This window comes from Ahaetulla prasina, chromosome 18, assembly GCF_028640845.1.
Source record: "Ahaetulla prasina isolate Xishuangbanna chromosome 18, ASM2864084v1, whole genome shotgun sequence".
Classification (NCBI taxonomy): Eukaryota; Metazoa; Chordata; class Lepidosauria; order Squamata; family Colubridae; genus Ahaetulla; species Ahaetulla prasina.
Genome location: NC_080556.1, coordinates 10,456,251 through 10,479,014, shown reverse-complemented (window position 1 = coordinate 10,479,014; position 22,764 = coordinate 10,456,251). Strand labels below are relative to the sequence as shown.

General features: G+C 53.3%; 2 protein-coding genes across 5 annotated transcripts in view; both read right to left on the bottom strand.

The window, feature by feature from the left end:
• USP48 (ubiquitin specific peptidase 48) overlaps positions 1-3,047 on the bottom strand; it is a 29,513-nt gene extending 26,466 nt beyond the window's left edge. For 3 of the 4 annotated variants that reach the window (XM_058161181.1, XM_058161182.1, XM_058161183.1), the window contains exon 1: positions 2,841-3,042. In XM_058161181.1, the coding sequence (XP_058017164.1) occupies positions 2,841-2,974 (134 nt within the window). In that variant the 5' untranslated portion in view covers positions 2,975-3,042. Of the gene's footprint in view, positions 1-2,840 lie in introns of all 4 variants that reach the window. The other variant, XR_009152475.1, reaches the window with a different exon arrangement.
• A 3,644-nt stretch (positions 3,048-6,691) lies between these two features.
• The window catches only part of HSPG2 (heparan sulfate proteoglycan 2), a 96,914-nt gene continuing 80,841 nt past the window's right edge, over positions 6,692-22,764 (bottom strand). The window contains exons 71-97 of the mRNA XM_058161011.1: positions 20,302-20,494; positions 19,953-20,132; positions 19,456-19,716; positions 18,990-19,164; positions 18,764-18,861; positions 18,391-18,657; positions 18,192-18,304; positions 17,901-18,048; positions 17,107-17,223; positions 16,259-16,343; positions 15,832-15,976; positions 14,980-15,079; positions 14,086-14,195; positions 13,829-13,937; positions 13,010-13,108; positions 12,707-12,928; positions 12,378-12,622; positions 12,023-12,194; positions 11,637-11,759; positions 11,438-11,491; positions 11,270-11,345; positions 10,548-10,626; positions 10,103-10,144; positions 9,837-9,907; positions 9,094-9,177; positions 8,896-8,999; positions 6,692-8,131 (exon numbers count right to left, since the gene is read on the bottom strand). Coding sequence (XP_058016994.1) covers positions 7,959-8,131; positions 8,896-8,999; positions 9,094-9,177; positions 9,837-9,907; positions 10,103-10,144; positions 10,548-10,626; positions 11,270-11,345; positions 11,438-11,491; positions 11,637-11,759; positions 12,023-12,194; positions 12,378-12,622; positions 12,707-12,928; positions 13,010-13,108; positions 13,829-13,937; positions 14,086-14,195; positions 14,980-15,079; positions 15,832-15,976; positions 16,259-16,343; positions 17,107-17,223; positions 17,901-18,048; positions 18,192-18,304; positions 18,391-18,657; positions 18,764-18,861; positions 18,990-19,164; positions 19,456-19,716; positions 19,953-20,132; positions 20,302-20,494 — 3,645 coding nt within the window. The 3' untranslated portion in view covers positions 6,692-7,958. The remainder of the gene's footprint in view (positions 8,132-8,895; positions 9,000-9,093; positions 9,178-9,836; positions 9,908-10,102; positions 10,145-10,547; positions 10,627-11,269; positions 11,346-11,437; positions 11,492-11,636; positions 11,760-12,022; positions 12,195-12,377; positions 12,623-12,706; positions 12,929-13,009; positions 13,109-13,828; positions 13,938-14,085; positions 14,196-14,979; positions 15,080-15,831; positions 15,977-16,258; positions 16,344-17,106; positions 17,224-17,900; positions 18,049-18,191; positions 18,305-18,390; positions 18,658-18,763; positions 18,862-18,989; positions 19,165-19,455; positions 19,717-19,952; positions 20,133-20,301; positions 20,495-22,764) is intronic.

Sequence of the window (22,764 nt, the reverse complement as noted above, 5' to 3'; positions counted from 1 at the left end):
TCCCCTCCTGGTTCTAAAATCTCTTTATTTTTTGGGAGGAAAAGAAAGCGAGGCCCCCTCACAGCTGGTGACGGAGGATTCTGAAGAGAGTTTCAAGTGGTGCACATATAGCAACATGGCTGATGTTGTTATATGTGCAAATAACAACATCAGCCATGTTGTTATTTGCACACAAACCAAACAAATCCTGCAAAGGAAGTTTTTTCAACAAGCTTGATGTTTCAGCTTTGCTTAAATCAGGATGAATCTGCTCCCTCTTCCTCCGATGAAGACAGCTCTCTCTAGTCCCTCACTGCATTATATTTTGATACATGCTCCTTAAACCTCTGAAGGGAAAAACAGAGGCTCCACTCTCAGCCTTGGTAGGTAAAAGATACACGTCCAAGAAGGCAGGAGGAAAATCTGGGTGGGGCGGGGAAAGTCAGAGTGGAGACTGTCTTCGAAAATTATCATCATTATCTATTAACTTAATATAGACGGGACACGGTGGCTCAGTAGCTAAGACGCTGAGCTTGTCAATCGAAAGGTCGGCAGTTCAGCGGTTCGAATCCCTAGTGCCATGTATAACGGGGTGAGCTCCCGTGACTTGTCCCAGCTTCTGCCAACCTAGCAGTTCGAAAGCACGTTAAAAAATGCCAGTAGGAAAATAGGGACCATCTTTGGTGGGAAGGTAACAGCGTTCTGTGAGCCGTTGAGTCATGCCGGCCACATAACAACGGAGACGTTTTCGGACAGCGCTGGCTCTTCGGCTTTGAAATGGAGATGAGCACTGCCCCCTAGAGTCAGGAATGACTAGCACATATGTGTGAAGGGAACCTTTACCTTTACCTAATATAGATGCTCACTTTAGTGGACTGGGGGGAGGGGTTTATAAAATTTTAGGAAGAACTTCTAAACTAAAAATTTAAATCTTCAAAAGTAGAGGCCATCTTGCAATTACTGCCCTCCTTAATTCAACAGTATTTAGTTTGCAAGATCCTTATTGTGGCTGTCTCTGCTGTCGAGGCACAAGCACCAATATAAAAACAACAACAATAAAGCACTGGTAAAAACAATATAACAACTAGCATTTGAAAAGAGATAAAAATACTCCTACTCCCACATAACCTGAAATTAGCAAAATAAGAAAGGCTGAAAGGCAGAGATGTAGACCAGGGTTCTTTTTATGTAGGCTTTATTTTTTTTTTTGGTTTCGACAGAAAGAACAATAGTTGAGGGAGCCGATAATGGGAGCAAGCAAAGCTTGTCGTTAGCTCCTACAGCTAGCAAAAAGCAGGTGTCCTTGCAAACAATAACCCATGCTAAGGTAATTTATCCTTTATTAAAGACGTTTCCTTATGCTTCCCTTGCAGCTGCTAATCGATTGCGCAAAGCTATTTATGAAGGAAAATATTTAATTAGTGAAGTAAAAAAAGCAATAATGGTTTTTTCCCCACCCAACGGGCAAATAATCATAAAATAACATATTACAGCTACGCTAATCCCATAAAAGCCGGAGTGGGGGTGGGGAGAGAAACACGGGCTTCCATGATCGACAAAATTTAATCGGCATCAAAAAAGACGCCACCCTGGCTTCTAACCTAACAACTTAGGACCTCAAGCGTTTTGGGGGACGGGCAGCGTTGTGTAGGGTGCCGATTAATGTGCGATACAGTTGGGACTTTATTTTATTTTACTTTATTTTTAAAAAAAGGGAGCTGCCCCATCCAGCTGTAAGCACTAGCCCTGCCTAGGAACACTAGGCTCGGGATTCCAAGAGACCCCAAATCCCAGGTATCCCCCCTACCCGCCCCCAGAAAGCAGGAAGCCTTCACATCTATTGATCTTTTTTTTTAAAAAAGGCAAACCAACCTCAAGAGCTGTGAGGCGGAGCAGAAGGGAAAGGGCACCACATGGTGCTCCTAAGGGAAAGGGAAAAAGCTCCCCGATTTTTATTTATTTGCCACAACAGTATATATAAGCATAAGCATGAAATAACTATACTATATATAAGCATATATAAAAGCATAAGTATGTAATAACTATATTAATTGGATATATTGAAAGGGAACATTAGGACAGGAACGGTAGGCATGCTGGTGCTCTTATGCAGATCTCTTAGAAATGGGGTGAGGTCAATAGTAGATAGTCTTTGGTTAAAGCTTTTGGGGATTTTGGGAAGAGACCACAGAGTCAGGTAGTGCATTCCAGGCATTAACAACTCTGTTACTGAAGTCATATTTTCTGCAATCAAGATTGGAGCGGTTCACATTAAGCTTAAATCTATTGTGTGCTCGTGTATTGTTGCAATTGAAGCTGAAGTAGTCTTCGACAGGAAGGACGTTGTAACAGATGATTCTATGAGTTAAACTCAGGTCACGTCGAAGGCGGCGGAGATCTAAATTTTCTAAACCCAGGATTTCAAAGTCTGGTGGCATAAGGTATTTTGTTGTTTTCAGAGGAGTGCAGAACTCTTCTTGTAAAATATTCCTGGACACCCTCAATTGTATTGATGTCCGAAATGTGGTATGGGTTCCATACCACATTTTTGTGGTATGGAAGATTTGCCAGTCAAACATAGTCAAACTGAAAAAAAGGAAGCCCCACCCCCACCCCAAAGGACCCATTGTCAATAGGGAGAAAAGGGGGGGGATGCCTGGCAATGATAGCCCATGGGGCACCGCCACCCCCTTGGCAGGATTTCGATTCCCGCTTTGGGCTCCATGCCCAGAGGGTGGCACTTGTCAGGCCCCTTCACCCACCCACCCCACTCCCATCCCCTCAGTCCCATCCAGGCTCCATAACTCGAGACCGGCGCTTGGGCAGCAGAAAAGGCCGCGCCCACCCGGGCGTCGCCTCACCTGCAGGCGCCCCGCTGGCAGGGCTCCAGCCCGATCCGGTAGGCCGCTTCGATGTGCTCCTGCGTCACGGCTTCCGGCGGCACCGTCTCCGTCCAGCGCCAGGCCGCTTTCTCCAGCTGCAGCCGCGGAGCCATCCCGGGACCGGCCCGAGCGGGGAACAGAGCTTCCGGAGGGCGATTCCGGAAGAGGAAAGAGAGACCGGGCGACCCCGGAAGCGGAACCGGCCTCAAAAAAAAAAAGGGAGGGGGCCCTTTTGGCGGCCTACAGGCCACGCCTCCTTGGGGGCGCGCGGCGCGCGGGGCGACTCGCTCTACCTGGCGCTCTCGGCTCTGACGTCACGCCTAACGGCGGACGTCAAAGTTACGAAGGGAGAGGGCTTGGAGGGGCGTGGCCCGCGACGCCCAATAGGGCGGCGCTCTCTCGGAAAGGCCCCGCCTCCTTTCCCGCGTGTGTCTTTCTTCCCTTCGCGGCGGAGACGAAAAGGGAGGGAAAGATTTCAGAAAGCCGTTTGGGCGAGCGGAGCATGCGCACAGCAAATTCTCGACCTTCTGAGGCGAAGTTCCCCACAATCCATTGCGCCTCCCCCTCAGTTTTTTTGTCTCTTTTGAAGTAAATAAAAAGAGAGGAGGTTTTTTTTTTTTTGGTATAATCACCAAGTTTTTAAAAAAAAACCATAACAAAACAAAACAAAACATAACTTAATGTGGGGATTCGGGAGGGAAAATATGAGGCACTTTTGACCCTTTTAAGATGGCTGCCCTCTTGCTCTCGGGCGCGGCTGGTGCTGCTTTCAACGTCTCTCCTTCCCTCCCACCCCCAAAGTCTCCGTTTGCCCGCGGGCCTTCAATCCACGTGTTTTATTTCACATGCTAACGCGCGTCCGCGACGCCATTGCGGCAAAGAGCCGCTGACCACGACCTGGGAGGGGGATATACATCAAAGTAGGGGTCTCCAACCTTGGTCCCTTTAAGACTTGTGGACTTCAACTCCCAGTAGCCCCTGGGCTCACACCGGAAGAGCCCCCCCTCTGATCCGGAAGCTTGGCTGTGCAGGGCGGGCTAGCTGAGCGCTAGACGCCTCTTGACCGGCTGGCTGGCGCGGACGAGCAAAGCTTGGGGAGAACAGGAGAGAAGTGAGAAAGAAGAGCAAGGAAGAGAGAAAGAAGAGAGAAGAAAAGAGAAGAGAGAAAGAAGAGAGAGATAACAAGAGAAGAGAGGAGAGGAGACCAGCAAAGCTTGGTGAGAAGAGAAGTGGGAAAGAAAAGAAAAGAGAAAGAAGAGAGAAGAGAAGAGAGAAAGAATAGATAACAAGAGGAGAAAGAGAGAGGAGAGGAGACCAGCAAAGCTTGGTGAGAAGAAAAGAGGAGAAAGAGAGAAGAAAGAAGAGAGAAGAAGAGAGAAAGAATAGATAACAAGAGGAGAAAGAGAGGAGAGAGACCAGCAAAGCTTGGTGAGAAGAGAAGGGAAAGAAGAGAAAGAGAGAAGAGAAGAGAAGAGAGAAAGAATAGATAATAAGAGAAAGAGAGAGAGAGGAGAGACCAGCAAAGCTTGGAGAGAAGAGAAGTGGGAAAGAAAAGAAGAGAGGAGAAAGAGAGAGAGGAGAGGAGACCAGCAAAGCTTGGTGAGAAGAGAAGTGGGAAAGAAAGAAAGAGAGAGAGAAAGAAGAGAGAGAAGAATAGATAACAAGAGGAGAAAGAGAGAGGAGAGGAGACCAGCAAAGCTTGGTGAGAAGAAAAGTGGGAAAGAAGAGAAAGAAGAGAGAAGAGAAGAGAGAAAGAATAGATAACAAGAGGAGAAAGAGAGAGGAGAGAAGACCAGCAAAGCTTGGTGAGAAGAGAAGTGGGAAAGAAGAGAAGAGAAGAGAAGAGAAGAGAGAAAGAATAGATAATAAGAGAAAGAGAGAGAGAGAGGAGAGACCAGCAAAGCTTGGAGAGAAGAGAAGTGGGAAAGAAAAGAAGAGAGGAGAGAAAGAAGAGAGAAAGAATAGATAACAAGAGGAGAGAGAGAGAGGAGAGGAGACCAGCAAAGCTTGGTGAGAAGAGAAGTGGGAAACTAGAGAAAAGAAGAGAGAAGAAAGAATAGATAACAAGAGGAGAAAAAGAGAGGAGAGGAGACCAGCAAAACTTGGCGAGAAGAGGAGGGAAGAGAAGAAAGGAAGAAGAGAGAGAAGAGAAAGAAAGAAGAGGCGAGAGATGACAGAAGAAAGAAGAGAGACATGACGAGCAAAACTTGGCGAGAAGAGGAGAGAGAGAAGAAAAGAGGAGAAAGAAGAGAGAGATGACAGAAGAGAAGAAAGGAGAGAGCAGATGAGCAAAACTTGGTGAAAAGAGAAACCAGTGGCCTTCTGAACAAGCAAAATCAATGCGGGAAGCCAGATTCACTTCACAACCTTGATAATCATTTAACAATTGACGCAAGAAAGGTTGTAAAATTGGGCAAAATTCACTGAACAACTGTCTTGCTTAGCAACATACATTTTGGGCTCAATTGTGGTCAGGGGCAGGGGGTTGGACTAGAAGACCTCCAAGGTCCCTTCCAACTCTGTTATTATTATATTATTATTATTATGTCGAGGACTACCCATCTATTAAAAGTTAAACCATGGCAACTAGACCAAAGTTTATTTAAAGGTTTATTAACCTTTTTGAGATACTTTTGGCCTGGATGATTGAATCTTGATTTACATATTTTCGTTTGACTTTCCGAGCTGTGGGGGCATCTTTGGTGGGCATCCTGCTTGCAGCCTCACCGCTCTCCGCATCCTGAGCCCCTGCACCCATCGGCCACTTTCCGCAGCCACCCTACTCCCCACTGCAGGGTGAGGGGCTTGCTCAGGACAGTGGCTCCTACCCCCTGGCACAAAGCATCTCAGGACCCTGGTAGAGGGCAGACCCTGCTTCACTTGCAGAATTGGTGCCTGCAGTTGCCTGCACAGCTGCCGTCTCCCCCAGGAGCCTGCTAAAAGGAAGTGGCAAGCTGCCACCCGAATCGGCAGCCTCCCTTCTAGGATGAGGTCCCATTCCTGACTTTTGTTGTGGTCTGCCAGCAGCCCGAGGACCTGGCAACGGAGTCAGACGGTGAAGAGGCTGGGGAGGACAATGGGCCAGTCCTGAACTCTGGGGAAGACCCGGATGAGGGCTCTGCGTCGGAGGCAGAGATGGGCAGGGCCATCTGGGAGCGATGCATGGACTCCGGAGCCTCCAGAGGCAGACAGCAGAGAGGCAGAGGAACAGGAGGAGCCTGTTCCTAGTGCACGCATGAGAAGAGCCGCCAGAAGGCAAGAGCAGCTGAAGAAAAAAGTATGACTTGGGAGTAAGGCCAGGAGATGATTGGCCCCTCCCATAAGGTTTAAAAGAGCAGCAAGGAGCCGTTGGGTTCTTTGTAGAAAAGCAACGTTGATTTCCGTGCTTCTTGTCAGCGTCTCTTGAATTTTGTGGGGTTTTTGCCGAGAAAAGCCTTTGGCAGGTTTCCAAAGACATCAAAGGTTGGTAATAAGGCCAAAGGACTGGTTATTAAGAATTTTGTTTTGGACCAAGCTGAGAATGAATTAATTCTCAGTTGTTAAAATAAGTTTGTTGAGGACTGAATTGGGTTTAATAATCACTACTTTGGGCCTTGGCCACAACAGCCTTGAGGATGGGACACACCCTCTCCACTCACCCAGTAGCCATGTACCTGGATGCCCTTGGTTGAAACTGGGAGGGCATGGAGTTTTTTTTGTTTTTTTTTGAGAAGAAACAAACCAGATGGCTGGATCTGGGGATTTGTTCCCTGTCTGATTCTGGGACAATTTTTCCATCTCTCACTGCAATACACACTCTTCCACAACAGGAAAAAAAAACGACAACCCAGTTTCTACGATTGTGGGGTTTCAGCACCATTTATTAAGAAAAAGAAGTACAAGAACAGTCAAGGGAAGGAGGGTGGGAGAAGCAGAGGGAGAGAGTCTCCAGGCTGGCTGCTCCGATCCTGGACACGGGGGCTGCCCCAAAATGCCCAGGGCAGCCAGACCCACATGAGAACTGTGGGGCGCCCCGGCTGAAGTAGAACCAGGCATCCCCAAGGCAAAAAGCTGTTTTTGCCGGCCCCAGTGCATGGGGGACGGCTGGCCGGAGAGGACAAGGATGCTGGTGGCCAGCAATGCCAGCGGTCAGCAAACTGTCTGAGCAATGGAAGTTTCTTTGGACCTGGCTAGTTAGGCAAAGCTCCTTTTCTTCTTGGAAAGCGGTAAAAAGAACCCCTTCTGGTTCCGATCCATAACAGGGGCAGGACTTTCTGGCAATTGGGGCCTCTCTGCTCTCCGCCCCCCAAGAAGCAGCCTCATTTCCAGAGGTTTTGCTGTGAGAAATAACACTCAAAGCAGGCAACGGAGGGTGGGTGAGAGGAGATTGGGCTGAGAGATAGCATGTGCTTCCATTAGGAGACAACTCCCCCCCTCCAATAAGGCACTGAAGCAACCCAAAGGCGATGGGAAAGACACCTCCCAGGGTGCAGCAGGGTTGCCCCTTCCACGGGGCGAGACCCCAGGACTCCTAGGCATGATCCAGGGGTTAAGGCAGCTGGCGAAATGGGGGAGAGGGCACCTCTCAGAAGCACTGCGGCTGTGCAGGGCAATGAGACGGGACTTCAGAAGGATCCGTCTCCTACATGGCATTTGCTGGGCACGGGGGATGTGCCGAGACCACCTTCCTGGGATCCTCTCGCTGCCCCAGGGAGGGCAAGGGCAGGATCTTTGGTCAGTCACAGCCAGCCGGCCCAGCAGAGCAGCCGTCTGGGCGCCCGGCTTGCTTGCTGAACTCTGGGAAGCCGACCTGTTTCTGGCCTCCTTTCTGCAGCGTCTGGCGGCAACGTGGCATGGCTCCCTGGTCCTTTGAGAAGCCCCAAGTAGGGCTCCTTTCTTGCCAGCCCAGGCCAAGGACGCCGTGAGCCAACTCCCTCCCCACTTTCCCCTTTTTGGCAGCAGCAAAAAGCACCTTTTGTGTGTTTCTTCCTTTTAAAAAAATTTGTAATAATAATAATAATAATAAAATAATGATAATCAGCGTAGATGTCTCTCCTTTGGCTCGGCGATGGCAACGAAGAGCAGGAGGGTTGAAGGTGGTGGTGGGGCCCTCCTCCCCTATGAGGGGCACTCCTGAATGTTCAGAGCCATTTCCGCTTGATGTTGCAGGTCTACCGGCTGCCGGGGCTCTTGGCCTGGCCGGGCGTTGACCAGAACTACGTTTTTGAGGCAGCCTGTGATTCCCGAGGCGTATTTCCCAGCTGTGAGCGTCTGGATGTCGGGGGCACCTCCTGTACGGAGAAAGACAACGCTCTCAGCAAAGGAAGTGATCATCCAGTCTCAAGGAAGTCGGGGAGGGGGGAGAATGGGTGGGGCAACCAAGAAGACCCTACTCTTTCACTCAATCCTATTAGCCTGAGATATTGAACCCCTTGGCAGTTATGAGTGGACAGCAAGTGAGGAGGTTGGTGCCACTTTCAGATGGATCCCCTGAGAGCATTTGAAGAGGCTTGGTGGAAAAAGGTCTCCAAATGACCCTCTTGCGACCAAAAAGCAGTGGACATAAGAAATTGTAAAGGTAAAGGTTCCCCTCGCACATATGTGCTAGTCGTTCCTTACTCTAAGGAGCAGTGCTCATCTCCGTTTCAAAGCCGAAGAGCCAGTGCTGTCCGAAGATGTCTCCACGGTCATGTGGCCGGCATGACTAAACACCAAAGGCGCACGGAACGCTGTTCCCTTCCCACCAAAGGTGGTCCCTATTTTTCTACTTGCATTTTTTTTTACGTGCTTTTGAACTGCTAGGTTGGCAGAAGCCGGGACAAGTCACGGGAGCTCATGATGCGGCACTAGGGATTCGAACCGCTGAACTGCCGACCTTTCGATTGACAAGCTCAGCATCTTAGCCACTCAGCCTCTTTCTCCAATCAGAGGCCTATGGATACAAGAGCAACCACCGAGGCAGAAAAAGGCACCAGCAGGTAGAAAAGGGCAGCTCTTTTGGAACTGTGTGATACAGAAGACACTCGGGCTGCTTTCCAGGGCCCCAACTGCTCACCTATATAGATCCGGCCTTTGGTGTTGACCATGACGTTCCTGCCAGAAGATTCTCCGGTCACCGGCTCCTCTCCGTCCACCTGAAGGGAGCCTCTTTTCCCTTCCCTACAAAAAAATGGGGGTTTGTATCAGAAGGGCGGGGCGGGGGGTCCGTGCTGACCGAAACTTGCACTCCCAAACCTCAGCAATCTCCTCTCACCGGACAGCTGTCACTCGATGCCACTCTCCATCGTCCACAGGGTCCTCAGAGCAGATGTTGGCCTCTCCACTTCCCAGTTGGAAACTGCGGAAGACACACTGGTCAGTCTGGAAAGGCAGTCCCACCAGCCAGATTGCCCTAGCGGGGGGAAATCCCAGCCTGCAGGCAGTGTTGTGGCCCACCAGCAGCCAGCAGAGCTGGCAGCAGTTTTGGACAGTGAGGAGGTTGGGGAGGAATATGGGCCAGTCCTGGAGTCTGAGGAAGGCTCTGCGGCGGAGGCAGAGAAGGGGCCAGGGCCATATGCCAGTTATCAGCTGCCTTTGGAGTCAGACATCAGTGAGGCATACGAACAGCTGGAGCCTGTTCCCAGTGTGCGCATGCGCAGAGTTGCCAGATGAAGGGAACAGCTAAGGAACAAGGGTCGACTTGGGAGTAAGGCCACAGCTGGATGACAAACGGCCCCTCCCAGAGCGAATAAAAGAGGAGCGAAAGGGGAGTGGAGTTTGCAGGAGACAATTAGTTCCCTTAATTGGTTTGTGTCTCCTTGCCACGGTTTGAAGATATCGGTCTGGCAACTCCCCAAGCCAGATAAGGTCTGTGACTGTAAATTCTCCCTTGAAAGACTTTGCTGGATGCGAGTGAGAAGAATTCACGGTAACTTAATAAAAAGGGTTTTTTGTCAGGACAAGGAGTCCGCTTCATGCTCTTGGGAAGCCTAGGACAAAACAGGCAGCCCGACTCACCTGAACAGCAGGTGCCCGTCCTTCAGCCCGAGGCTAATGAAGTCCTTCCCTTTGCCTGGTTCCCCTTCCTCCTGTGTGTGTGTGAGAGAGAGAAAGAGTGCAGTGTGATGCCACCATCTCAACTTTCTACTTTGGGGGGTGCAGGGGGCAACCCTACGACCGCCTCCTGGCCACATTGGGGAGCCACTCCCATGCGCTGCTCCCCTCGCATGCTTTCAGCACCTGTTCAGAGCTCCACAAGCCCAACCATCCAAGCGGTTCAATACCTGGATAGCAACAAGCTGCGGGGGACCCGGTTCTCCCGTGGTCTGGAAAGACAAAAGGACATGCAGAAGCCACACACGTTTCAGCAAGACCAGCCGGCCATGCAACAGGTGCAGCATTGGAAGCCACCGCCATGCAACTCGTGCGCGAGACAATCAAGCACCCGGTTGCGGTTTCTCAGCTCAGCAAGTGAAGGCAGAGGCCCTTCCCTCCCACTAAACCTTTCGGGGCAGCTCTCCACGGTCCCGATGTTCTGGGCAACAATGAGGGGGTCGAGACCTTGCCGGTTGTCTAGGGGATGGCCTGTCGCCACTGGGGATGCTTTTAAGCAAGGAGCTCACACCAACCCACCTGGCGTCACTCGAACGAACTTCCCAGGGCTGCTCCCCATGGGGCCACCGGACTTCCCCCAGTCCCTCCCGTGCCCGCCATCTCTTGGCCACTCACCACCCCTTGCCAGAAGAGCAGCCCGTTTGCAGAGGTAGTGCGCACTTCCAACTCAATGGTTTCTGGTGTTTCAGGAAGACTGCGAGAAAGGCAACCCCCAATTAGGAACATCAATTCCCCCTTCCCCGCTCTAGGGGGAAATGCCCCATTTTGCCTCCCTGCTGCTCCCCCGTTTTCCAGAAATTGCCCAGCAAACCATCCAAATACAGGGCTGATTTTCTGCAACGGCTTCACCTCCGCGCCCTCCACTGAAATCTGCCCCCCTTGGAACCCTCCCTTTCTCTACCATGGGCTTCCCCTGATGTCCTTCCCCTGATCATCTGTGGGCCTCTTGTGCCTGTAGAAGGAGGGCCCAGCTCTCAGAGGGGGTCTTTTCCCAGCACCAACCTCAAGAACCAGGGGCCGGTTTAGCTCACGCTGGTAAAGCCTGTTATTAAGAACACAGTAGCCTGCAATTACTGCAGGTTCGAGCCCGGCCCAAGGTTGACTCAGCCTTCCATCCTTTATAAGGTAGGTAAAATGAGGACCCAGATTGTTGGGGGGGCAATAAGTTGACTTTGTAAAAAATATACAAATAGAATGAGACTATTGCCTTATACACTGTAAGCCGCCCTGAGTCTTCGGAGAAGGGCGGGGTATAAATGTAAACAAAAAAAAAAAAGACTGGGAGGGTGTGAGCAGCACTCTTAACACACACTGCGTACAGCCACCCCCCGCCATACCTCCTGGGGAAAGCATGTCTCGGCAGCGCCACGTAGCCACCATTGCAGAAATAGGCCCCGTACTGTCCAGGAGCGTCTGTCAGAGGGGAAAAGAGCATCTGAGTCAGTTGAACCAGCAACAGGTAAGAAAACCAGGGAGGGGAGAGGTCCAAAGAGGGCCAGGCTTACCGTTTCCTCCGCTGCCTTCTGGCCATTCAGCTTTCAGCTGGTGCTGCAGTTCGTCTAGAGGGCAAAGGGAGAGGCTCAAGTCAAGCAGGGTCCTACGGAAGCGCCTCTCCCACCCGAAGCAAAGCTGGGTCGGCAGAGACCCTCCGAGCTGGTTAAAGCAGCCGCTTCACACTTGGGATCTCCCTGCCCCGAGGCTCACCGTGTTCACAGTACAGCCCCGAGAAGCCCTGGCGGCAGAGACAGGTGGTGCCCTTGCAGATGCCCCCATTAAGGCAGGGATGATGGAGCTGGCAGTGGGCCTCGGGCACCTCACAGCGTTCCCCTGCGAGAAGAGAGAGGCTCCTGTGAGCACCAGAAGTGGGATTCACTTACCTTCCCTACCAGTTCACAAATGTGAGCGCATGCGCCACCTCTGTGCATGCACACGACCTTCCACGCATGCATAGTGCTCACGCATGACATCTGGGCGGGTGGGCGGAGTCTCCCGCAGTTGCCACTACCAGTTCACCCGAACCGGACAGAACCGGATGAATCCCACCTCTGGGGATACCCCACCGAGAGCTTCCGCTGGTCTTTCCGCCTCACCCGTGAAGCCGTCCGGACACAGGCACTGGAATTCGTACTCCCCTGTGAGCAAGCACTGGCCGCCGTGCTGGCAAGGCCTGCGGTCGCAAGGGGAGCTGTCGGCGCACTGCGAGATGCCACGACTCTCCAGGAAGCTGTAGGAAATGTCCACCTTCTTCCCGTTGACCAAAACCTGGAAGGAGAGAACCAGAATCAGCACCCCAGGCTCCTCGTAAGAGGTGGTGCAAACCTCCGCTTGCAAGGGACGCCCTCCCTGTTTCTGGATTCCCTAGGAAGGAGGGGAAGCGATGGACGCTGCCGCCTTGACTGGCTGAGCAGAGGAGGCGGGTGCTTTCCCTGCCCTCTAACAGCCTACCTCTCCGATGCACCCATGGAAGTGGCTGGAGATGTTGGCGGCTGCTGGGAGCTTGATTGAGTCCTCCACCCCTCCAAGGTAGAGAGAAGTGCGCAGGTTGAGGCCCTGGCTCTTCCCGGGGGACGACCTCTTGACGGGCCGCTCCTCGTCCACCTGCAGAGTGCCATCTTTGTTCAGGCGCTCGGCCGCCACCTTGTGCCACTGCCCCAGGGCCAGGGGCTTGTGGCTCCGGAGCACAGCGGTACCTGCGAAGAAAGACCGGCTTGGCAAGTCCAGAGGGGCTGAAGGCATCCAAAGAGGGAGGGGATGGGCAGCACCAGGGATCCTACCTGAGCCCAGCTCGTAGCGGAACTCCAAGTGCCCGTTGGCCATGTTGAGCGAGACGAAGTCGGCCACGGGAGTCCCTTCGCCCCCGTTGAACAGGACGAGGCCATTGGGGGAGAGCGGCTTGACCTCTATCTCCAGCCGCAGCTCGTAGGGGTTTCTGGTGAGGGTCGGGTAGGAGATGAAAGCGTCCCCACCCAGGAAGAGGGGGGTGGTCACTGTGAGGCCTGTGAAAGGAGAAGGGCAGGGGGTTACCTGGGCCTCTGCCGGCTTCCTCGTGAGTAGGGCTGAGCCTGTGCTTCACTCACCCGCCATGCACTTCTTCCCGTGTCGGCCCAAGAGGCAACGGCAGGTGTAGCCCTCCCCGGAGGCTTGGTTCACGCAGGTGGCGTCGGGCCCACAGGCCTCTGTGGGGGGAAAGACAGGCAGAAGGTCTACTCAAGGGCTTTCAGGCTTGGCAAAGTCCCAGCTCTGCTCCGGGCAAATGCCCCCAGTCCCTGGAACATGAGGTAAGATGTGTTGTGGTCCGCCAGCAGCCTGCGGAGCTGGCAGCGGAGTCAGACAGTGAGGAGGCTGGGGAGGACTGGAGTCAGGGGAAGGCCCGGATGAGGGCTCTGCGTCGGAGGCAGAAATGGGGCCAGGGCCATCTGGGAACGATGCACGGACTTCGGAGCCTCCAGAGGCAGACAGCAGAGAGGCAGAGGAACAGGAGGAGCCTGTTCCTAGTGCATGCATGCGAAGAGCTGCCAGAAGGCAAGAGCAGCTAAAGCAAAAAGGATAACTCAGGAGTAAGGCCAAAAGATGATTGGCCCCTCCCATAAGGCTTAAAAGAGCAGGAACGGCTCTTGGGCTCTTTGTAGGAAAGCAACATTGCTACAATTGTTTCTTGTCAGTTTCTCCTGTTTCTGAACTTCGTGGGGTTCTTGCCAAGAAAAGCCTTTGGCAGGGTGCCAAAGAAGACAAAGGTTTGTGATAAGGTTGAAGGACTTTTTCTGAAGGACTTTTTGGACTTAATTTGGACCAAGCTGAGAATGAAATAATTCTCTACCAGATTGTGTCTGGTAATAACTAATTAGGTCTGGGTCACAACAAGATAGAGGGGAGATTGAGGGGTGGGTGGGTCTTACCTGGATGGCAGCGCAGGGCCTGAGGATGCTCGCAGTTGCTCCCAGCGAACCCCTGGGGACACTCACATACGTAACTGCTGCTTTCTGAGTCTCTGCAGACCCCTCCATTCTGGCCGGAGAAGGGGGAGGGAGGGAGGGAAGGCAGTGGTGCAGTTAAGGTCCCTTGCTTGCAACTGCTCTGGGCACCCTGTGGGCACCATCTTTGAGGTCATCAGGATTATCTGCTCCCTTCCCCAAAATTACAAACAGGGGTCTACCTGACACGGTCGGTCTTGGCAGGTGGGGCAGTTGGAAACTCCGTGGGCTTGCAGGTCAAAATCCTTGAAGATCACCTCTTTGCCTTGGATGATCAGCTGGCGCACGCATCCTGTAGGGGGTGGCAGGGGAGGGGGCACACTTAGAAGGCTTCGGCGCTTGGCACGACCAGACCCACAAGCCTGCCCAACAAGCTTAGCCACGTGTGACCCAACACCAGGAGAGGGAGAGAGAGCACGGTCTCATATCCCTGGGCCAACCAAGCACACGGCCTGTCTTCTCTTACTAGACTAAGATCCGTGGTGGCGCAGTGGTTAGAATGAAGTATTGCAGGCTAATTCTGCCGACGGCCAGAAGTTTGATCCTGACCTGCTTAAGGTTGACTCAGCCTTTTATCCTTCTGAGATCAGTAAATTGAAGACCGGATTGTTGGGGGCAATAGGCTGACTCTGTAAACCGCTTAGAGAAAGCTGCGAAGCACTGTGAAGTGGTATATAATTCTAAGTGCTCTTCCTTCCTTCCTTCCCAGTGATTAGAATGCGGTATTGCAGGCTAACTCTGCCCACTGCCAACAGTTCGATCCTAACCGGCTCAAGGTTGACTCAGTCTTCCATCCTTTCGAGGTGGGTAAAATGAGGACCCAGATTGTTGGGGGGGCAATGTGCTGACTCTGTAAGCCGCTTAGAGAGGGTTGTGAAGCACTGTGAAGCGGTATATAAGTGCTACTGCTATTGCTTACGCTGTCATTAGGGTTAAGAGGTAAATAAAGAACCCAGAAAAAACATCTGGCAAGAGAGGCCGAGTAAACCTTCTCCAGATTAGCAAGTCTGGGTTAAACTCCACCATTCTAACCCGTCCCCCACCCGCTTCCGACCCATCCCCCGCCCTCATCTCACCTACAAATCCAGTGCTGAGACCGGTTTTTGCGATGGCTGCATAATTGGGGTACCCGCCCAGATAGAGCTCCTCATTGAGATCCAGGCCTTGAAACCTGCCCTGGAATGACACACAAGAGGAAAACCTTTGGTCGGAAGACAGGCCCACAGGTGGGGGGCCCCCTCCCTCCCCATGGAGTTTTTTTTTGGGGAGGGCCCTGCCCCCATCGAGCCTGCTAACCCAAGGCACAAAGTTTTGTCCACGTAAGCAGCTTAGCTGGCATTAACGAATCCAGCTCCTGCCTGCCTCAGTTTCCCCAAGAGTGGAGAGATGAAGGCCTCCTGCTCTTCTGGGGTAACGGAAGCTCAAATGAGGTAGGGGCAGGGGTGGGCTTCTGGGGCTTCCCAGGGATTCGGGAGAACCTCCAGCTAACATTCTGTGCAGTTCAGAGAACCTGCAAATCCCACTCCTGGCTGGCTCCACCTACCCTCTCTGGAGTCCCCACGTGGCCCGTTTTGGATGCAGGTAAATGCAGGGTGCACGCTGTGGCTCAGAGAGGGTGAAAAACGAGCCTACGTTTCCAGCCTCCAGAGGGCCTCCAGAGCCTGGGGAGGCAGTTTTTGCCCTCCCGGACGCTCAAGAAAAGCCCCCAGAGCCCGAGGAAGGCAGAAACATTCCCCTCCGCTACGATGCAGGAGGTCGACTAGGCCATGCCAATCCAGCAACCGGGCAGAGAACCCCTTGCTAAAATTTTTGAAGCCCACTCCTGAGGAGGGGGTAACCCTAACCCTAACCTACAGCCCCCTCTCCATCCCTGCTCGGGTCTCAAGAGAAAGACATGCCCCCCCACTCTTCCTTCCGCCAGGGCTCACCTGGGAGCTGCCGTTCACGGGGGGCTGGCCGTCCACCACCAGAGATCCCTGAGTCAGGTTGCGATAGAGACGGACGGTGTGGAACTCACCCAGGTTGAGGATTGAAGGGTGCCGGATGGTGGCCATGCCGGAACCGGCATCGAACCTGCCGTTACGAGACAGGGGCAGCTTCAGTAGCCCATCCTGGCTGGCTGGCCCTCAAATGCCTCTTTCCCGAGAGGCAGCACCCTCCACTCCCGCCCACCCCCCAGAAATCATTACCCAGCTCCAGAAATCTTTGGCAAAAGGCTACCAAAGGGAAGCTAAGGGCTACCTGGCTGACCAGGTAAGGGCGACCTAGCTACCAGGCTAAGGGCAACCTGGCTGACTCTGAGCCAGGGGGCAAAACTGGGCAGCTCGATCGCCCCCACAGGGACCCCGTCCTCACCTGAGTTCTGGGCGGCCCCCCACCAGCCCAAAAGAGACGAAATCGCTGCCCGTGTTCTTCTTCTGCCCGTTGTACACCAACATCCCTGTGGGGAGCAGAGGGGGGAACTCAGCGGAGCTCGGGGCAGGAGACACCCACCCCACGCGGCCCCTAAGTCCCTCGGCAGCATCATGCAAGGTTGCTGAGCTCAGATCCGCCATGCTCTGCCTCCTGTCCTTCCCCAGGCCCTGGGAGCCTGAGTGGGGTGGGGGTGGGGGGGAGGAACAGGAGTCTTTGAACCCAAGGCTGATAGGCCCTCCCAGCCCCACAGCCAGGCAGAGGGGCAGCGCAGGATCTGCCTGCACACACACGCACACACACATATACCCTTGCTTCCTGGGAAGCAGCAGCTTCCCTTCGCAGGAGTTAGCAAAGGTCCAAACAGTGCAGCCCAGCTAATAGGAATGAGGTAGACTGCAGCTGGATGAGGAGGCTCGGGAGCTCCTGGTATATTAGTCAGTTAGCCAATAGCTCACATGGCTCAGGAGGCACAGTACCCCCCACCCCCCGCCCACACAGACACACACACACACCAGAAGCAGAAAGGGTTAGAAAGGTGCCGTGTGCTGGGCAGGAAGTCCGCAGTGCCCAGCAGGGGCACAACTCACCTGAGTAAAGTATGAGAGCTGGAAGGGCAGAGGGAGGAAAGAAGGGAAGAGGTGAGAGGAGGAGGAGGAGGAGGAGAAGGAGGGGCAGATGAAGGGAAGAGAGGTTGAGTGAGAGATGCTCAGAAGAGAGCGCTCAGGACTCGCATTCCACAACAAGAAGAGCGGCTTTCCTCACCCGCCCGCCCAAGCAACGTCTCTTACCATCCGGGGTGTCGGGACGGAAGGTGATCTCGAGGGCGAAGACCCGGTAGGCATCCTTCATGGTTGGCAGGACCAGGTAAGACTGAGGATTCTGGGTAAAGTAGGGCACCACTCGCTCTACGAGGGGAGGGCAAAAGGGGTGAGGACGGTTGAGCCCTCCGCTTCTTCCGCTGATGGGCAAGACCCGGGGGGGGGGCCGAGAACGTCTGGCGTAGGCCTGGGAAAAGCTGGCAAAGGCTACAACTGGCACTTTGATAAGTCTCAGCCCAGGTCCTCCTCCCTGGCTCCTCTCGTGCCCACAAGGGAAAGGGCCGGGTAGCAGAAGGAAGACAATGGGGGAAAGGGCCTCTGGTGGCTCAGACTGCTAAGACAGTCTGTTATTAAGAGCAGCTGCTTGCAATTACTGCAAGTTCAAGTCCCACCAGGCCCAAGGCTGACTCAGCCTTCCATCCTTTATAAGGTAGGTAAAATGAGGACCCAGATTGTTGGGGGCAATAAATTGACTTTGTATATAATATACCAATGGATGAAGACTATTGCTTGACATAGTGTAAGCCGCCCTGAGTCTTCGGAGAAGGGCAGGATATAAATGCAAATTAAAAAAAACAAAAACCAAAGCTGGCTGAGGAACTCTGGGATTTGAAGTCCACAAGTCTTAAAGGTGTCAAGGTTGGAGACCCCTGTTCTAGAGGACTACCGCCCATGGGGGGGGGGGGAATCAGGGCCCGCTCTTTGCCCCCCTCCTCCGTCTCCTGTGGGCCAGAGTGGGAGAGAGAGGCGGGTGCCACACTGACCTCGGACTTTGAGCATAGAGAAGGCTGTCCCCTTCCCTTGCCGGTTGGATGCCGTGCACACGTAGACGCCTGTGTCTTCCGGGCGAGCTGAGGGGATAGTCAGGCTGTGGCCCTCCAGTTGGGCATGCCGGGGCAGCTCCCCTTCCAGCTGCAAGAAAGTGAGCCACAGAACCCCCTAGCAGGCCTGCCCCCACAAAAAGAAAAACAGTCTCCCTTTCCCAGAATCAAAGGGGCAGCTCTACAGCACGTTTCCCAACACCTCCGCAGCAGCGCCTCCCTCTCCCTGCATACCTTGGTCCACTTGATTTCCGGGACAGGGAACCCAGAGGCCGAGCAAGGGAAAACCACAGTGGAGCCCGCGGAAACCTCCTTCACTTCTGGCTGGGCGGCCACTTGCGGGACGGCTGTGGGAAGACGGAAGAGGGCCCACCCCGTCAGCCACGGAGAGCAAAGCAGGGAGGACGCCCCTCCGGGGGAAGGCCGGGCTTACACTGGACGTGCAGGATGACGTGGGACTGGACGGTGCCGACGTCGTTGGTGGCCGTGCAGCGGTACTTTCCCGCGTCGGCCTGCTCCACCCGCTCGATCTTCACCAGGCCTCCTCTGGCCAGCACTCCTGGGCGCAGCTGCCCGCCTACTTTGCTCCATGTGAGGTCCGGCTTGGGGTCCCCAAAGGCCAGGCACTCAAACTCCACGGCGTTTCCTGCCAGGACGGTCTGCACCGACGTCCGGATGTTGATCATCACTTTGGGAAGGGCTGAGTAGAGAAACAGCGGAGGGGGGAGTCCAGAGAGGGAAGAGGATGCTTCCTGTCTCCCACAGGTGGGGCACCTGGCCCACTAGCTAGCATGATGGTTACTTACCCCGGACAGTCAGGCTGACCCTCTCCTGGGCCTGGCCGGTGGGACTCCTGGCCCGACACACATACACCCCCTGGCACTCCAGGTCCAGCTTCTCGATCCTGGAGGGAAACAGCCTCTCTGAATCTCTGAGCCCTTTGCCCCAGTCTGCAGGTGCCCAGTGCCACCTCCTCCTCCCCCCCCCCATTCCATGCCACGTCACGCCGTGGCCCTCATCTGCCCCACTCACCGCAGCACTCCGTTGTGGATGGTATGAGTGGGAGGCAGCTCTCCACCCTCTTTGAGCCACTCGATCTGCGCCCCGGGATCCCCGGAAATGGAGCACGTGAACTCTGCTGTGGCACCCACAGCTTTGGTGTCGCTTTGAGGGGTGACCCGAACAGAGAGGGGTCCTCCAGCATGGCCTGAATTGGGGACAATGAAGAGGACACAACACAAGTCAGCACGAATATGACAAAAAACGCAGACGCAGACATACATTAATACACAAATACATCAGTGCCAAGGCTGAGACCAAAGCCAGCTTTTCAGAGCTCTCAGGTATCCTAGGACTCACCCACAACTTTTTGGGCGTTCCTTTTATGCCGGCCGCCTATTTTTTTTAATCTCCCAATTCGAGAGGGTTAAGGGTTATGAGGCAGGATCGAGCCCCAAACCCCTTTTGGATGAACCTCCCATCTGGGATGCCCACTCACCTTGCACGTAGACCTGGGCCAAAGCCTCAGCGGAGCCCACCCGGTTGCTGACGTGACAGCGGTAGGTGCCTGAATCCCGGTGCCCGGCGGGGCTGAACTGCAAGACACCCTCTCGCACCGTGGCCCGTCTGGGGAGACTACCGTTCACCTTGGTCCACTGGTAACGCAGGGGGGGCGTGCCGTGGGCCAGGCACTGCAGCTGCACTGCGTCACCCTCGTGCACCGTTGCTCGGTTGGGAAGACTGGTGGCGTAGGGTGGTACTGAGCAGAGGGAGAGAAAGAGCTTGGCGCAGGCACCAGCCTCAGAGCTTCCCGAGGAAGGCACTGGACTCTGTTTCATGGCATTGGCTAGTCCATGAGTGCCAGGGGTCCATGGGGGTGTATGTGTGCCTGACATTTCTCCCTCTTTTGCTATCTCCCTCTCAACCCAAGGGCGCCCAGGGACCAGCGCAGCACCACTGCCTGAGCCCCATCCCTCCTCCTTCTGACACACTCACTCTCGACGTCCAACACCACAAAGGCTTCGGTGAACCCGGCAGAGTTGCTGGCGTTGCAGATGTATTGGCCCGAGTCCTGCTGGGCAGCCCGAGGGATGATGAGGGTGTCGTTCACTACCTGATGCTGCCATGGCAAGGGAGCCCGCAGCTTGGACCACTGGATGGTGGGAGTCGGGTCACCTGTCGATCCCAGCAAAGGAAGCAGCGGTGAGCCCGGCTGGCCAGCAACCCAGGTAGCCTTGGCACAGGGGACCCCAAGACAGGCTTATCATCTTAAAGAGGGTGGGGCCAGTCAGGGCCAAATAACTCCCCCCCCTGTACAAACACCCCCCCCCCCACCAGCACACACCTGTAGCAGAGCAATGGAGCCGAGCCGTCTGTCCCGCCTCCACAGTCTGGGTCGGAGTCACATGGATTTCGGGGACTCCTCTGCTGCCATGCACCGCCTCTACACTCACATCCACCTGCACCTCTGCGGTGCCCACGGAGTTCTGGGCCACGCAAACATAGGTGCCGGCATCTCCCAGCTTTGCGGAGGAGATCTGGGGAGGGAGAGGAGCCCACACAACACCCTCAGCCCGGTTCCCACTCAAACGGAGGAATCAAGGTATCCTTTAGGATGTCGGGAGCGGCCACTGGCAAGTTCTCATTTTTTAGTCCGTGATTCCTCCAGGGAGCACGGAATAAGGACCAGCCGTGGGTGCTCCCTGGAGGAATCGCGGCCTAAAAAATGAGAACTTGCTAGGACAGGTGAGTTTAACTGCGGCTGCACCAGCCCTCCATTCCTTCAGTTTCCTTCCCTGCAACTGTTACTCTAAGATACTGGATTAGTTTTTAAATTTGTGGGTTTTTTAATGGGTTTTTTTATCATTTATTCTAAATTTTAATTTCGGCCAATTGAATAAGTTTTTTAATTGTATTTTAATAATATTTATATTGTAATATTATTGTCTATTTTATCTGGCTGTGAACCGCCCTGAGTCCTTCGGGAGAAGGGCGGTATACAAATTTAAATAATAAATAATAAATAAATAAATAAATAAATACACTGCTCCTGATGCTGGAGGCTTTATACGGGTAGTCCTCGACTTACGGCCACAATTTCTCTTTTTTTTTTTTTTATTGAAAAAGTTTTAAAAAAAACAAAGACATTTTCACCCCTTTTTTCCCCCCTCCCTCCCAAAAACCCCCTTCCCCTCCTTCCCCGGCTTCCCGGGTCAATCACAAGGTATTGTTATACATAAACCAAACATAGAATAAAATTTTCCCTTCCAATCCAATTAACCTCATCCAAAGCTTTTCATCTCCCAATCCCCTCCCCATTACATAAAATAACTTCCTAATTATTCAAAGGCAATCTGATATTTCTTAATCTGATATCTGTTTTGTAGATAATCAATCCATTTTTTCCATTCAATTAAATATCTTTCCTGCGTATTGTCTTTTTAAAAAGCTGAGATTTTAGCCATCTCAGCCAAATTAATGACTTTCAGTATCCATTCTTCTATTTGTAGGTACCTCTTCTTTCTTCCAGTATTGTCCACAATTTCTCTTGCCTAGTGTGAAGTGAGTTTTGTCACATTTTACGACCTTCCTTGCCACTGCTGTTAAGTGAACCACAGCAGTTGGTAAGTTAGTCACCCAGTTGTTAAGAGAACCCGGCTTCCCCCCCCCCCCGTTGACTTTTGCTAATCAGAAGGTCACAAAAGGTGATCCCATGACACCAAGACATTACAACGCTCATACACCTGAGTCATTACCAAGCATCTGAATTTTGATCACATAATCATGGGGATGCGGAGTGGTGCGGTGGCCTAGAGGTGGAGCTCTCACCTAACAATCAGGAGGCTGTGAGTTCGATCCTAGGTAAAGGTAAACGTAAAGGTTCCCCTCGCACATACGTGCTAGTTCTTCCTGACTCTAGGGGGCGGTGCTCATCTCCGTTTCCAAGCCGAAGAGCCAGCGCTGCCCGAAGACATCTCCGTGGTCATGTAGCTGGCATGACTCAACGCCAAAGGCGCACGGAACGCTGTTCCCTTCCCACCAAAGGTGGTCCCTATTTTTTCTACTTGCATTTTTTATGTGCTTTCGAACTGCTAGGTTGGCAGAAGCTGGGACAAGTAACGGGAGCTCACCCCGTTACACGGCAGCACTAGGGATTCGAACCGCCAAGCTGCCGACCTTTCGATCGGCAATCTCAACGTCCTAGCCCCTAAGCCACCGCGTCCCGTATTTTTCTCTTTGAGCACAATAAGACTATATCTCCGTGATGGCGAACGTATGGCACACGTGCCAGAAGTGGCACACAGAACAATCTCTCTGGGCATGCGAGCTGTCGCTCATTGATCTTCCAGGTTCTGGCACGCTGGCCAGCTGGTCTTCACATGTGCAGGAGCACCGGAAACTGGAAGAGCAGGCGCCCGGGGTGCATGTGCATGCCAGGCAGCTACTCTTCCGGTTTCTGGCACTCATGCGCACGCAAAGACCAGCTGACCAGTGTGCATGCAAGCACCGGAAACTGGATGATAATCTTTCCGGTGCGTGCGTGTGCACTGTGCGGCTGTTCTTCCGTTTTCCGGCACACGCATGCGCACTGGCCAGCTGGTCTTTATGCATGCGTGCGCACCACAAACCGGAAGACCAGGTGGCCGATGTGCATGTGCGTGCCGGAAACTGGAAGAGCAACTACCCGGTGTGTGCATGCGACAACACCGATATATCTGCTGAACAAAACTGCATATTTAAATGAATGGAAGAACTGGATTGATTATATTCAAAATAGATATCGGATTAAGAAATTTCGGATTGCTTT